The sequence below is a fragment of the Camelus dromedarius genome, chromosome 31, assembly GCF_036321535.1.
Source record: "Camelus dromedarius isolate mCamDro1 chromosome 31, mCamDro1.pat, whole genome shotgun sequence".
Taxonomy (NCBI): Eukaryota; Metazoa; Chordata; class Mammalia; order Artiodactyla; family Camelidae; genus Camelus; species Camelus dromedarius.
This window is the reverse complement of record NC_087466.1, coordinates 10000001-10015502: the sequence shown is the minus strand read 5'-3', so window position 1 is coordinate 10015502 and position 15502 is coordinate 10000001. Positions and strand designations below refer to the sequence as shown.

Sequence of the window (15502 nt, the reverse complement as noted above, 5' to 3'; positions counted from 1 at the left end):
CCTCCCATTTCTCAGAGGGGATGCCTCCCTCCCAGCAGGAGGTCCAGTCCAAAGGGCAGAAAACTCCGCTCTATGAAATCACGGGGAGAATGTTTAAGGGGAAGCGCAGCAGACAGAGGGGGTATTAGAAAGCTTCTCCTCCTGGGAGAGGACAGCTTCCACACCTGTTAGGATGCTCCTGCGTGCCGTCAGCAGGTACGGTGAAGGGGCGATAAGACCCCATTTTCAGAGTGAGAAAATGAGGACCCAGGGGGGTTAAACAAGGGTGTTGAAAAGGCTGCTGCAAGTCAGTTGTGGGACCGGAACCTGCACGTACGAGGTGAGCCACCGGCCTCACAGATGACCAACTTGTCCCCATTTGCTCAGAACTCTCCTAGTTTTGTGCTCTTGGATTTCAGCACAGGCTTTTTAAAATCAGGTCTGCTCTGTGATTCAAAACCCTTCATCTTCTAGAACTCTACTGCATCTGAAGCCACCGGCTAACTTTTAGTTTTCTTGAAGGACTGCAGGGAAGGAGGGAAGGAAGGAGGGAGGGGAGGGAGATACTGACGAGATGGCCTCTTCCCGGTTCTCTCCCCAGGAGAAGCAGTGCCCAAACTGGGAATCGGCAAATTCATGTAAGCCACCCGCAGCGGCCACGCTGAAATAACCCCACACATTCTTGCTGCTGCGGAAATTCAGTTCCTGGACTGTTCCGGAGCTCGGCTTAAACCCCTGGAGGCCAGACAGAAAAAGCAAGGTGGAAGAAAGCATTATTCCAAACCTATTTTCATCAGAGTTAAGTCCTCGGAAAGCCCAAGGGCCCCTCCCACACCCCAAAGCTTGGCGTGACCAGTAAAACATCGATACTTCTCACTAGGGGTGCCGGTGTAACCGGGGGAGCACATCAGTGTGTGTGATTTTTAGTTTAAAAGACAGTTACAGACTAACAGCCAAGCTGGGACCAGGAGAGGATGTACAGACATGATGCCGGTGAATGCTGGTCACTGATGGAGCTGAATGAAGGTACATGGTGATTTTATGTACCTGACATTGTTGACAGTAAAAGTTTAAATAAAAGCGGAGATGAGTTGAATTTCCAATTCCGGCTGATGAGAATTCCAGCAGAGAAGGAAATCGAGTGTTAGCCCTTGTTGATGCTGGCACACACCTAACTGCCGTTGTGGGGATGGCCCTCCCCTTCTGAGAAGAATTTTGGTAAGGGGAGGGCGTGGGGCTTTTGCTGGAGCTTAGAGCTCTCGAGGCATTCGTTTTTGGCAGACTTGCTTGGTGGCCAGAGATGGAAAGTTCCAGGTGCCTAAGCTAATCCCACACGGGGTCCTCCATCCTCCCAGGCACCTGTGAACAAGCCATCAGCTCCCTGAAAATGTCCCGCCTTACTTGTCTACCACCAGAATTGGTTGTTCGCTTTCAGCCAAAGATCCCAAACTAATACAATCACCATAGTTTAAAATTCTTTCATTAAAAAGGGGATGGAGGCAGGTAGAGGGGGGCTCTGTTATCCCAAGTTTCTTGAAAGCAGTCATTAAACAACTAAACTGGGGTAGACTATGGAGATTATGCGACAATCAACTGTTAGTAAGCATGTAAACTGTGACAGATACCGGCCGGCTGGTATTTTAAGGCACAAGAACAAGTCACAGAGAGACTGTATTTATGTTGCAGCAAAAAGTTCACAAGGCCAGAAATCCAAGGGCTTGTGCTCTGAACTTGGCTACTCCCTAAAGATGGACGTGGACTTTAAAGTCTACTCATGGGGCTTGGCCACGGCCTCAGCAGGTCCTGGGCATGGGGTGGGTCACCCCAAGCTCTCGAGCTGTAATGTGGGGTAGCAATGCCCAGCGGGTGGGTTGTCACGTAACTGAGCAATGAGATGCAAGAAAGCAACTGCCTGGTACCTGGCACACCTCACAGATGGATACTGTGACATGTCGCTCCCCGCATCCCAGTTTCCTCATCTATTAGCCTGGGCATCTCATCCAGGCTGATGTTCGGGGTCTGCCCATGGTGGGAGGTTGGAGATGGTGGAAGCGCAGGACCCCACACTTGCCTCATCTGGGTTTTCGCTGGTGATTCTGGCCGCAATGACATGGCCTCGGGCGAGGGGGGGGTTAGAAGGAGCTTCAAAAGAAATGGGCGTCACCCCCCATGGGGACTCTCCGTACAGAAGCCGGATATCCTTCAGCCGGTGCAGCGGCACGCCCATGGCGATCTGAAATTTAAAAATCCATCCCATGAGATGGTCAGTCCCTGAACGCCGAGCCCAGGGCCAAAGGCGATGGAGGAAAGGGTGTGGAGAGTGATTTCAGATGCTGAGCTCCTGCTGTGCACACGACAGACATCGTGCACCATGGTGGCAGGAGAGCCACAGGAAAAAAGACAGACAGCGTGACTCTGCCCTCAAGGAGCAAACAGAGTCACTGGGAAGAGAAGCAACAGTCACAAAACGACACCACAAGCATCAGATAAAAGTTACAGATGCTCAGTGCTGGGAGGGGGCACGGTATCCAGCTGCAGAGTTAAAGGAGGTTTTGTGAAGGACGCAGGGAAACCTGGGCTGGAGGAATGAGTGAGTAACAATTAGGGACACTAGCTGAACCAGATGATCAAATCAAACCTGCTGCGTCTTCGGATGTGACACACTGAGAAGGACCCGACATCGCCCAAGTGTGTAAGTGCCTCTCACAGGGAAGAAACGACCGGGCAAATCCAAACGGAGGGACATTCTGCCTGAACACTTCACAAACGCCAACGTCAAGGACACAAAACTAAGACTCGGGGAACAGTTCCAGTTTAAAGAGGCTAAGGAGACATGAAAATGGAATGGGATGTGTGGTCCTGGATTGGATCCTGGACTTAAACAAACAAACAAAACAAAGAGCAGCGACAAATTATTGGGACGACTGGGAAAATTTTCATGTGGACACTGAGTAACACTGGATAAGACAGGCAGGAGCCTCAAAGTTCTATGTCCTGGGTGTACTGATTCTGCTGCAGTCTTATTCCCAAGAGGTTCTTATATGAAGAATTAAGAGGCAAAGTGGCATGAAGTTCAAGTTAAAACATCTCTCAAGAGGTTGAGCCAAAAAAAAAAAAATTATACAAACACACAAATAGAGAGAGAGAAGGTATGGGTGTTAATTGTATGATTCTTGCTACTTTTCTGAAATTTTTCAAAGTGAAAGAAATAAGGAAACAAACTAAAAAAGACAATAAAAGTTCTTGCAGAATTTTTAAGAAACTGAAATTAAATTTTACTAATTGATTTTAATTAAAAATTTAATTATTTTCAATTCAATCAAAAATTAATTAAAATCAAAATTTTAGAAATTTTTAAGAAAGAAAGGAAGGAAGGAGATATTAATTTTAAAAATTTAAGACTTCCCATTAATGCAAGAATTCCTAACTCTGGGTGACATGTTCTCATGGGGGTTATATTGCCCCCAAGAGGGCAAATATTTACACTTGAGGGTGAAAAAATCTTCTTTCTATGCACAGGCAGACCTTGGAGATATTGGAGGTTCGGTTTCAACCCCACAATAAAGTGAATATCACAATAAAGCAAGTCACACAAATTTTTCGGCTTCCCACTGCATATAAAAGTTACATTTATACTATACTGTCATCTATTAAGTGTGCAATAGCATTACGTCTAAAAGAACAATGCACATACCTTAATTAAAAAATACTCTATGGCTAAAAAAATGCTCTCATCACCTGAGCCTTCAGAGAGTCTTAATCTTTTTGCTGGTGGAAGGTTTGAAATATTGCAAGAATTAGCAAAATGTGATACAGGCACGAAATGAACAAATGCTTTTGGAAAAATGGCGCCAACAGATTTGTTTGACACAGGGTTGCCACAAACCTTCCATTTGTAAAAAAAAAATACAATAAAGCAAACTGGAATAAAACAAGGTCTGCCCATATAAAGCATAGATATATCTATAGGACCCAAATAGATATACAGTTTATCTGTGATATTAACATTTCATGGGGGAGAAATTAGGGGGAAAATGTTCAAAGGGCTCCATGGTGGGGGGTCATAATGGAAAAAAATGAGTATTTTTTCTTGGGTATTGAATGGGTATTGGGGGATCCACAAATGCCCTGAAATTGTATAAAATGTATTTTTCCAAGAAGACCCAAGGCTTTTTGCCAGTTTCTCCAAGGGCTATATGGCCAAAGATGACAGACAACTTCATGGAAGGTTCTCAGCCTGCGTGGCTCTCCATGCCACCCACACATCATGACAGTCACTCGCTGGGACACCAGCCGGGAGATGGGTGGGGAGGTCTAGTCTAAGCAGCACAGGGGACCCCACTCTGGGCAGAAGGAGCCCCAGGGTTCGGAGCCCGTTTCCTTGCCTGTAGCTGGGCGGCCGGCAGGTTGACATCGGCGATCATCTCCGTGCAGGGATGTTCCACCTGCAGGCGGGGATTCAGCTCCAAGAAGTGGAAGCTGCCATCTTGGCTGTAGAGGTATTCAACCGTCCCCGCGCTCACGTAGCCCACAGTCTTGGCCAGGAGCACGGCGCACTGCAAAGAGACAGAAGCCGCGGCGTTTCCAGTGGTTTTCTTGGGGATCACTTACTAGTTCCCTCACCAAATGCAGCCTGAGGACCTGCTCTGTGTAAATTACTTTGAGACCTCAGCAATCTCACTGTGAGAGGCTGAAATCATCTCTGTGATGAGTGTCCCACCCCCCCACCACCCCAAGGCACCCTGGTCCCTCCTCAGACACCTACCCCACTTTGGCAACTGGGACTGTTGAGAGTTCTTGTTGGATCTGAGCTGAGGCAGCTCCCTCTGGGGTCGCCCCCCCAATCCCCCGAGCTCGCAGAGCCCACCTGCTCCATGAACTCGAACACGGCCGGCGTGGCGATGGTGGCTGGCGCCTCCTCAATGATCTTCTGATGCCTCCGCTGGATGGAACAGTCACGTCCAAACAGGGACACGGCGTTCCCGTACTGGTCGGCGAGGATCTGGACCTCTAGGTGACGGGCGTGCTGGGCCAGCTTCATGAGAAAGACCGGGGAGCCTGGGATCTCGCTCTGCACCTGGGGGGACGGCAGGGCGGCTGGCTCAGGGCTGGAGCAGGAAGTTCTCGAAAGAGAGGTCGGAACAATGGCAGTGATGTCCGTGGTTTTGCTGATCCTTCAGTTTCACCTCTCCCAGAGACATTACATCCTCATTGTTTTTAAGTCAAATATTATGAAAATACATAATATAGTTAAGTAAAATTTTCCCACAACCCCGTCTTCTAAAGATAACGTGCTGTTAAGAGTTGGGTACACTTTGGTTTTCTCCGACGTGTACAGAGGGAATGTTTCTTTAAACAAAAAAAAAGGACCAAAACACACTACCCTGGAGCCTTCTCTCTCCCATTTAATTCACTCTCCCAGCCAGCTTTCTTCAGTGGTACCTACAGACTGACTGACTCCATACTCTTAAAGGCTAAAAGGCATTGTATCATAGGCACACTGTCCAGAGATCCTTAAAGAGAAAGTAAAAATAAGTGTTCACATGGAATGATTCCTAAGACAAAAATTTTTTTAAAGCAAGTTTGGCGGGGGTGGGTATAGCTCAGTGGTAGAGTGCGTGCTTAGCATGCCGGAGGTCCTGGGTTATATATCAGTACCTCCATTAAAAATAAACAAATGATAAATAAACCTGATTACTGCCTCCCAAAATATAACATAAAAGCAAGTTTGTAATAATATACGGTATGATGCCACTTATGTGAAAAACAATAGAACAGAATTGTGTGAAATGTCTGTGTAAAAGTATGTATTACAGTAAAAGTAGTGGAAAGAAACCCAATTGCTAACAGAGGTTACATCTGAGAAGGGGTTGAGAGGTGATGTTGTGAAAAGGGGCCTTTCCTTTTTCACTCCTAACATATCACTGAATTGTCTGAATGTTGACATTGAGAACGTTTTCATATTGCATTCATGTAATTAAGAAAAGCAAGCCAGGAGGAGGCTGTGCATGGGGGGCAGGGCAGGTATATGGAACTCTGTCTTTTCCACTCAATTTTGCTGTGAATTAAAAACTGCTCTAAAAAGTAAAGACCGTTTTTTAAAAAGAAGGAGGAGGCTTCTTCCTGTACAAACTCGAAATACAAGGCAGGGTTCAGGACTGGATCCTGAAACAGAAAAGAGGACAGTAGTGGGGAGAACTGGGGAGATCTGAATCAAGTCTGGAGTTCACTGGACCGCTGTTCCTCACTTAGTTGTGTCAGTCGTGGCACAAGTTAACAAGAGGGGAAACAGGCAAAACATAAATGGGAAGTCTGTACTGCTGTTGCAACTTTTCTGAAAATATAAATTTCCACCCCCAAAATACCCCCAAACTGGCATGCCCCAATGGGGACATGTGCAGTGAAACCACTGCTTTATGTAACATTCACGTGTCGCCCACGTCATACAATTGGCAAACCTTTTCAGTAAGTAATTTACTGGTAAGTATTTGTAAGTGCATTAAGTGCATGCTATTTAACTAAGTCCTTCTTCTCCCCCTAGTTTTTACCAAAGAAAATAATTTCGGAAGAAGAAAAAAAAAAAGTCTAAATATTATTTATAGTATTAAATGCCATATTATACTACAGTGGCATTACTCATAATAATGAAAATAGAAGCTAGCTTAACATTTAACAAAAAAGGAAAGTTTTGATAAATAGGATTATGGCCACATCAAGAATATTGTACCACCATCATCAAAATAACTATTAGGACTGGAACATGGTAAAAAAAAAACGTTCATTATCTACAATTTAGAATTTTTTTAACGTAGAACAAAATATCGTGTAGGTTGTATACAACTCTTTAAAATACCCATATAAGCACGGTCTAGAGGAAAACCTAGAAATATTAAAATAGTTGGGTTAAGAAAAGGAAAATTGTTCAGAATAAATCTTTATAAACATTGCCAACAAGGGGCATAATGTTTTAAAAGTGGAAAACCGGCTACAAATAAGTAAATACAAGATTACTTCCTACAATTAAAAAAACCTATCATCTAGAGATATTAAAAATACCAAAGCTGCTAAAATGTACAAAATATCCCATCTCTGGATAGATAAATAGTCACAAAAAGATATTCTGAAACTACAGCTCTGAAATCATTTATAGACACACTGATTCATAGAATCAAACATCCAAGGAAATCACATACAGATTAACACAAACCATGGACTTCTGTGAGTGAAAATGTACATACTTGCTTTGCAACACAACACAGGAACCTTCTAGCTCCCGCAAACGTCCTCTTGATTGTGACACAATAATGTTAGTGGAGAGAATATGGTGGCCAACAATGGAACAAACACCACTCCCAGAGACACATGGAGAAATACACAGAGATAAACGAGGTCCTATTGTACAGCACAGGGAGCTACAGTCAATGTCTTGTAATAATCTATAATGGGAAAGAGTATATAATATATAGATGTGTAACTGAATCACTATGCTGTACACCAGACACTAACACAACATTGTAAATCAACTATAATTCCCTAAAAGCAAATAAACAAACGGTAGGAAAAAAACGGATAAAAATGAAAAAAAAAATTTTTTTTTTGCTTTTTCTTTTTTGTGGGGGGAAGTAATTAGGTTTACTCATTTTTTAAATGAAGGTACTGGGGATTGAACCCAGGACCTCGTGCATGCTAAGCATGCACTCTACCACTGAGCTATAGCCTCCCCACCAAAAAAATTTTTTTTAATTTAAAAAAAAAAACCCCAAAAAACCCAACACACAGCCCGAACAGCTCACTTGTCTGAAAAGAATGGGGAAGTCCTCCGCACTCTCCGCCTTCCGGATTCCTTTCCCTCCACCGCCTTCAGAAGCTTTGATCATCAAGGGAAAACCAATTTTTTCTGCTGCCTGGGGGCAAAGGACAGACAGACATCTTTAGAGGTTGGACAGTTTCCACCACTACCAGGACGGTGAGAAGGTTCTGGAACCTGGGCCCCCCAGGATCTGCGTTTACCTCCAAGCCCTCGTCTACGTCTCTCACGCAACCCTGGTCATAAATGTCCTCGGGGACGCTAATTCTTTGCCCCTGCAGCAGGGCGTCCTCCGCCCACTCAACCGTCAGACCTGGAGGGTCACAAAGGAAACTAGTAGTTTCATAATTTTCTAGTGAAAATGTATTTGTAACACCTTAGAAGCAATATGGCAATGTACGTTAAAAGTGGAAAGTATTTTTACCTCTTGAACTTAAGAAATAAAATATTTATTTATTTATTTTTAAATAAAAATATTTATAAACAAACAAAAAACTGCATTTTCCTAAGAGCAGCACAGACACAACCCAGAAACCACATTATTATGTAACATATAATAATGCATGATCAAGTGTTGGGTTTAAACCACGGTATTAAAATAAAACTATAAATATATTTATTTACATGAAAAAAAAAATGGTATGGCCTTATCAGAAAGGTTTCTCACCAAAGCCACTCTAGACCCAGACTCTGGACCAAGAGAATACAGACACGGTCCTTGAGCTTCCCACAGTGGATTTTAATTTCCTTAAGGACTGACTCAACCCTGAATGGGAAATTAAGCTTTAGAGAATTCAGACCGAGTCTACCAAGAACAGCCATGTTAACCGGAATCCACCCAAAATCCTGACTCTACCCTATGGAGTCATTTGCATGTGAATCATTACTTTCCAAAACCCGGTGAAGATTTTTTTAAAGGTAACAAAAACAAACTTTTCACTCCAAATTTAAAATTCAGTCTTTGGAGGAAAAAAAAAATCAAATTGAATAGGAAACTCGAGACGTTTTCCTGTTTATTTATTTATTTATTCCTGTTTATTTATTTATTATTTTTTAAATATTTTTTTGAGGGGGGGAGGTAATTAGGTTTATTTATTTTATCTTTTAGAGGAGGTTCTGGGGGTTGAACCCAGGGCCTCGTGCATGCTAAGCATGTGCTCTACCTCTTGAGCTATCCCCTCCCCCTCCTGTTTATTTTTTTAAATTTATCCTAGCAATTCCACTTTTAGGAATTTGGCCTAAGGAAATGATTAAAATGTACATAGAGATTCAGCCACAAGATTATCAAGGCTTTTAATATTTTCAAAATTAGAAAAAAATCAATTGGACACAACCTCAACATACAACCATAGGGGGCTGTTAAGTAAATTATAGTACATCTATATAATATCCTATGCAGGAATTTTAAATGTCGTTAAGTGTATTTATTCACATAGAAACATTAGTGAGGAAAAAAATAAGTCACTAACTATTAAACATAAGATCTCTGGGTTTTTAAAGGATATGCCTAGAAAAAAAAAATACTGGAACAATAGAACAAATGATCAAAACCGGGTCACTGGGATATAAACGATTTCTATTTCTTTTTTTGTACTTCTCATATTTTCTAAATTGTCTGCAGTGAAACTACCATTTTCTTGATGATTTAAATTCTTTAAATGAGAGAACTGAAAAAGCATCCGCCTGTCACCCTCTCTGCTCACATGTAGTAAGTCAGGGCCCAGGAGCTCCCCCAAAGCAAAGTTCAGGGCCCCTTACCGCTTCCGCTCCAGGGGAGCGTTGGGATCTTCAGCGTCTGGGCCACGATGGTGGAGGCGATCTTGTCTCCCATGGCCCACATGGCCTCACTGGGAGGGCCTGAGGGATCGGGGACAAGGGGGAAGACAGAATCAAGTCAGCACAAGATTGTGGACGCTGGGTGCCAACCAAGTACACAAAGAAAAGTACCCGGGTCCCAGCTTTCAAGGAGTTTAACATCAAGTCAGGGAAGGAAAAAAAAAAAAATCTGTTACTCTGTTACTTCATCGGTCAACTTTCAACACATGTGGATTGTAAACCTGGTATGAGTTACGACCTCAGCTATGTTGCATACGCAAAATTCACTAGCAAAAAGCTAGACCAAGGGGGCAAGCCAAGACCTCAAAATGCTAGACCGTAGGTTAACAAACTTTTTCTGTAACGAGCCAGAGACAATACGTAAGTGAATGGGCAGGACTGTGTTTCAATAAAACTTTATTTAAAAGCAGGCAGCAGACCAGATTTGGCCTATGGAGCTGGACCATCAACCTCTAGAGTTAAAAATGAGAGACAACGAGAGTCTCATGTGACAGCCAATGAGAGGCCGTGGACCAAGAACACATCAGCGAGCTCAGGTCACCAGGCAGACCCTCAGGTGAGTATCAGGTATTGATTCTGCACCGAGCTGCTTTATACACAAGCCGGTGCTGTGGGCCCAGAGGTAAGGAGCAGCAACAGGGACTTTGGGGGGATGGTAAATGATCACACGCACGGATGACAGACGGCGTAACTGAGCAAAGCATACAGATACAAATACAAATCCTAAATAAACAGATGCCATAGACAATAGGTATCATTTTACCTAATAACTAGTTGAGATGGGAGATTCTGGTCTCAAGGAGGGAGTGCATTCCAAAGGCCTGAGAACAGCCCAAGCAATGGTGTGGCCTCATCAGAAAGGTTTCCAAACCAACTTAGAAATCTGAACATGACTGATATCTTAGTACCCAATGGAACACCTGCAGAGGGTTCTGCTGGCCCCAGCATCATTCTGCTGTGGTAACCATGGTAGCAGCTCCTACTTCCCTATCCTGGCCAACTTACCCCTGTGCCCTCCCACTCCTGGACTTGCTTGCTCTTGACCATAAAGGCATGATGTGGGAATATCAAACTGACCCCCTCTTTACAGGGCCATAGCAGCATGAATCTGACCCACAGAGCATCCCATCAACACCCCAACTCCCACGTATCTGACAGAGACACACTCTACCTAAGAAAGCAATCTTGTGCTTGTGCAGGAGCTCCGGAAGTTTGGGGTTTTCGGAAGCGTGGCCCCAGCCAGCCCACACCGCCTGCAAATACAGAGAGGCATGAACGAAGGTCTTCCTTCAAGAATCCACCTCCCATCACTGCCCAAAAGCTCTTTGCTGGGTCATATCAGCTGCGGATTTCAGAGTCTCATAGGATCTGGCTCCTCCGTCCCTTCCAAACTGCAGAATCGGGTTGCTCCAGAGCTCAGAGCATCATGTCCCCCAAGGGCAGACTGGGGCGCCCCATCCGACTACCTGCACGGGGATTCTCTTGGCAATGTCCACAATCAGCTCCACGTTGGCGTAATTGTTGTTGTTGGGCCCTCCTGGGACGGGGACGTACTGATCTGCCATCCTGATATACTCTGGAATGAATGAGGAGAGAAAAGGGAGGAACGATTGAGAGACCAAAATCAAGGGCAGAACATCTGCAGGACACAACCACAGGGCCACTGAAAGGATAACCATGAAGACTCTAGGGCAACCACGGACAAACATATATGGTAGTTTGAAGAAAACAAAGACACCAACAAAGACACGAATCTACTGTAACATGGACGTTTCTCAAAGGTGAGATGTTCATTTTGCATGTTAACTATTAGCATTTTTATAAGGCACATGGGTCGCTCTTGTTATCAGCAGATATTTTAATTCAATAAAGAAGAAAGGGGAAATAAATACGGGCTCAGCAGAGGTACTCCGGACCCTGTCTGGGGTCCAGGCTGGACCTGGGCCAAGTGGGATGGAGGAGGGCAGGGCAGGTATGAACAGAGGAGGCAGAAGGGGAGGGGGTCAGGGCCCAAGTACCTGCGTTGGCCTTGAGGTCCTCGGGGGTCACCATGACTACAAACCGGATGGCCCGCTCGTTTCGGAACATCTCGTAGGCCCACCTGCGGATGGAGCGCATGCACTTCACAGCGGCGATGCCATTGTTGGCGATGAGCACCTGGACAGGGGAACATGAGGAAGGGGCCAGAGCTGCACATCCACCTGTACTGGAGGCTGCGTGCTACTCCCGGGTTCATCTCACCTCTACGAGCCTCCGACGGTACCTCTTTGAATTTCTACGGCACTCAGCCCAGCACGAAGCAGGGACTCAAAGTCTGGTGCTGCGTGAATGGATGATGCAATGGATGGAAGGATGGATGATCAAATGGATGATGAGATGGATGAATGGAAGGATGGATGGTCTAATGGAAGATCAGATGGATGGATGGATGGATGGATGGAAGCGCAAATGAAGGATGGATTGATGGATGCTTGAATGGATGACAGATGGATGGATGGATGATTTCTGAGTCCTGTTTGGCACCTTCATGATCACATAACATTTTCTGAGTATTTAGTATATATATATCAAGTTACAGTACAATGTATTTCACCAACATTATTTCATTTCATCCTCACAAACAGCTCTTTGAAAGAGATTGTATTATTATCCCTATTTGGGGTTTAAGATGTTAAAACTCAGAGGAGTTAAGATACTTGCCCAAGGTCACAAAGCTATTAAGTGGCAGAGCTGGGACTCATTAGCCCTCCACATGTGCTCTGAACTGACCCATGTGGCTGCCTCTGCATCCAGAAGGTTAAAGGTCCTAGTTTGGGGAAGGAGAAAAGGCAGTAATGCTGGTTGTCCCCAGCAACAGAAGGGGTCCTGGTTTCAATTCTCATTGTGTCCTGAACTTGCTGTGTAGCGTTAAGCAGATCCCTTCCCTCTCTGAGCTTCATCTTCACATGAGGGGCTCAGACCGGCTAACCTCCCAGCTTGGTCTCTAAGAAATAAAACTAAGTTCTAGCTTTCTTGCTAAAAAAAAAAAAAAATTAGGTATATGGCTTCAAAGCTCCGACTTCTCTAGCAAGTCCATAATTTTAAGGCCCTTCTATCACTGACTGATCTCCATGGCAGCCCTAAAGGACAAGTCTCATTAAAGATTTGGGATGTGCTCGCTTCTACTTTACAGAAGGGGACTCTGAGCCCAGTGTCACATCCCAAGAGTGGTCACAGCAGATACAGCATTATTTCTCTCCTTCCAAAAATGTCCCCCTAGGGAGTGATGACGGCCAGCCAGGCTCTGGCTTTGTCAGCCTTATAACCAGAGCAAGGCTGGGTCAAGAGAGAAGGGCTACAGTGACCTCAGGATGGCCCAGTTTCCCTGGGCCCCATTTGTTCCAGCACATTCTGCCAGCCCCACAAAGGAGACAGCTGCTGCAGGCCAGCTTGCTGCTCTAGTCCCCACAGCTGCGGCTTTCCCACGAGCGGTCCAGGAGAGGGGACAGGCCACCCTGCAGCAGCTCCGGGCTCAGCCAGCCTCTCAGCTCCTGAGGACTGAACACGACCACCAGCTGGGCTGATGCAACCCGGTCCCCTGGAGGGTGTGACAAACATACAGCTCCTGGATCCTCACCTGGGAGATTCTAACTCCGAGAGTCTGGGGTAGGTTGGGGGTGGGTGATGTGTATTTTCAGCCAGCGAGACCAGTTGCAACTGGGTTTGGGAGCCTGTATGAGATGCTGTACTAATGACGCTGCAGTGTGGGCGTGGCCTCGGGGTTCAAATCCCAGCTCCGCCACTGACCTGCCGTGAGACCCAGGCAAGCCACTTCCCTCATCTGGGCCTCGGTTTCCTCCTCTGTAAAATGATACCCACTGACAGGGCTGTGGGGATGGTTAAATGAGATGTGCTGACGTAAAGCAGTCAGCAGGATGCCTTGCCCAGAGTAGACCCTCAATTAACTGCAGCCGTTGCTGTTATTATTGTTATTATTGTTATTATTATTATTATTATTATTATTATTATTATTATTATTATTATTATTATTATTATTACTGCTGCTGCTGCTGCTGCTACCCTCAAGTAAAGTGGGAAAGAAAAAGGTCTTTCGGTCTAACTGACCTGCGTTCAAATCCCAACTCCAGCACTTAACTACCTACGTCACTTTGGATCACTTTGGACAGCCAAGGTCAGATCTCTGAGCCTTAGCTTCACCATGAATACGACAGGAATGACCAAACAGCACGTGGTCAGGGCCTTCACCAGGTGGAACGGGAAACAATGTGAAAAGCCTTTATAAATGGCCTACATCAGCTGTTTCCTTTGGTCACTGTCATTCCGGTACCCGAGTCTGCCCTCCTGTAAGGGGCTGTATGCCTCAGAAGGGCAGGGCTGGGTTTTCAGCTCCCCTCCCAGGAACCTAGAAAGTCGCCCCCTGCATGAAGCTCCCCCCACCCCAGGGTTTTTGGAGGGGGCTCCCGACCTTGCTCAGCAGCCCGTCTCCTCCTCTGTGGCACGGGGGGTCATGCACCTGTCGCTTTAGGCTGTCATGAGGGTGAAAGCTGATGAAATCTGGCCCCCCCCCCGAAGAGGTGAAGGGGAGGGCCTTTCTCTGAAGCCTGAAGCTGGTTCACGCACCCTACCCCACCCTGGGTGCTCGGACCCCCGTCCGTACCTTCTCGATGACCCGATCCCCCCCAAAGCGCGTGACGAACTCAGCTGGGGAAGCCACAGTGAAGTCTCTGTGCAGGTCCAGCCTCTTCTGTTCCCGGCCTCTTCTTACCAGGTGGAGTCCCGACATGCTGGATCTGCGAGGAAACAGGTCAGACCCCGTGAGCGAGCGAGTCTGGGATGCTCCAGAAGGGGGTCGGGTGCCTGGCACCTATGAAATCCACATGGATGGAGAACCCAAAGCCTATCAGACCCCTGCTGCCTTGCAGTCCCTCTCCAGGGACCCTGAAGCAATCTGCAAGGAGACTCAAGAGGCCAGACCACAAATAAAGCAGCAACGACCCCCTGACCTGCCCCAAGCTGTAAATTTTGATATTTAATCTTAAATTCATTCTTTATATGTTCATCATTTAGGAACTCAGACAATACAAAAATGCTTATAACAGGAGTGCAAGTTTATGATCAGGGAGGAAACCCACACATTCTAATACTTAACACTTGCTGAACCATATTGTATCTTTCACTCACTTTTCCATACGTGTACCAATTTCCTTCTAAAAACTGAAAGCAAACAAAAAAGGGTATAACAGCAAAATAGAAGTTCCTTGCCCCATCCTCCCTCCGGAAGCCCACCCCAGAGGAAATCATGTTTGACTTTCTGCGTGAACACATCTCCACGGTTCTGCATCATACGTGTATATTATCTTGTGAGTCATCTATTTAAGACACCATCCATCTATGAGCTTCTTATCTTGACAGATGTGGAATTAGTACTCTTACATGGCCATCCCTTCTGCTTCCCTTTCCCCGATCTCTCAATACAGGTATACTGCAATTTGAAATTCAGTATTCGGTGTTTTAGGAGTCATTGTTCAAAAGCAAGGGTTGTGGTTTACCAGATTTCCTTTCTTTTTGCCTTCTTTCCCCCCCAGAGTTAATTTTTTTTTTTCACTGACTTGGGTTTCCTCACATCTGTTGCTCATTCATCCCACTCCTCAGCCTCCTAGCACATGTAAAATAACTGACCGGTTCCATTATTATCTCCATCGGCAACATCCCTCTTGTCTCCTCTCATTCGGACCCCATTCTCTAAAACCCCTACACAACCACCAACTGGGACTTCCCTTTGCTCACACCCTTAGGACTCCCCTTCCCTTTCCTCAAGGCTTAATCCCAAATTTAGGAGATCACAGGGCTCCATCTTTCTTGGTGGACTCCCTTGTTTTG

At 45.5% G+C, this 15502-nt stretch overlaps 1 protein-coding gene across 3 annotated transcripts in view; it reads right to left on the bottom strand.

The window, feature by feature from the left end:
• Positions 1 to 15502, bottom strand: part of ACACB (acetyl-CoA carboxylase beta) — a 110570-nt gene that overhangs the window by 52333 nt on the left and 42735 nt on the right. For all 3 annotated transcript variants that reach the window (XM_010999146.3, XM_010999148.3, XM_010999149.3), the window contains 11 exons: positions 14280 to 14412; positions 11641 to 11779; positions 11089 to 11198; positions 10794 to 10875; positions 9545 to 9643; positions 7990 to 8099; positions 7773 to 7883; positions 4847 to 5056; positions 4365 to 4535; positions 2051 to 2212; positions 551 to 714 (listed from right to left, as the gene is read on the bottom strand). In XM_010999146.3, coding sequence (XP_010997448.3) covers positions 551 to 714; positions 2051 to 2212; positions 4365 to 4535; positions 4847 to 5056; positions 7773 to 7883; positions 7990 to 8099; positions 9545 to 9643; positions 10794 to 10875; positions 11089 to 11198; positions 11641 to 11779; positions 14280 to 14412 — 1491 coding nt within the window. The remainder of the gene's footprint in view (positions 1 to 550; positions 715 to 2050; positions 2213 to 4364; positions 4536 to 4846; positions 5057 to 7772; positions 7884 to 7989; positions 8100 to 9544; positions 9644 to 10793; positions 10876 to 11088; positions 11199 to 11640; positions 11780 to 14279; positions 14413 to 15502) is intronic.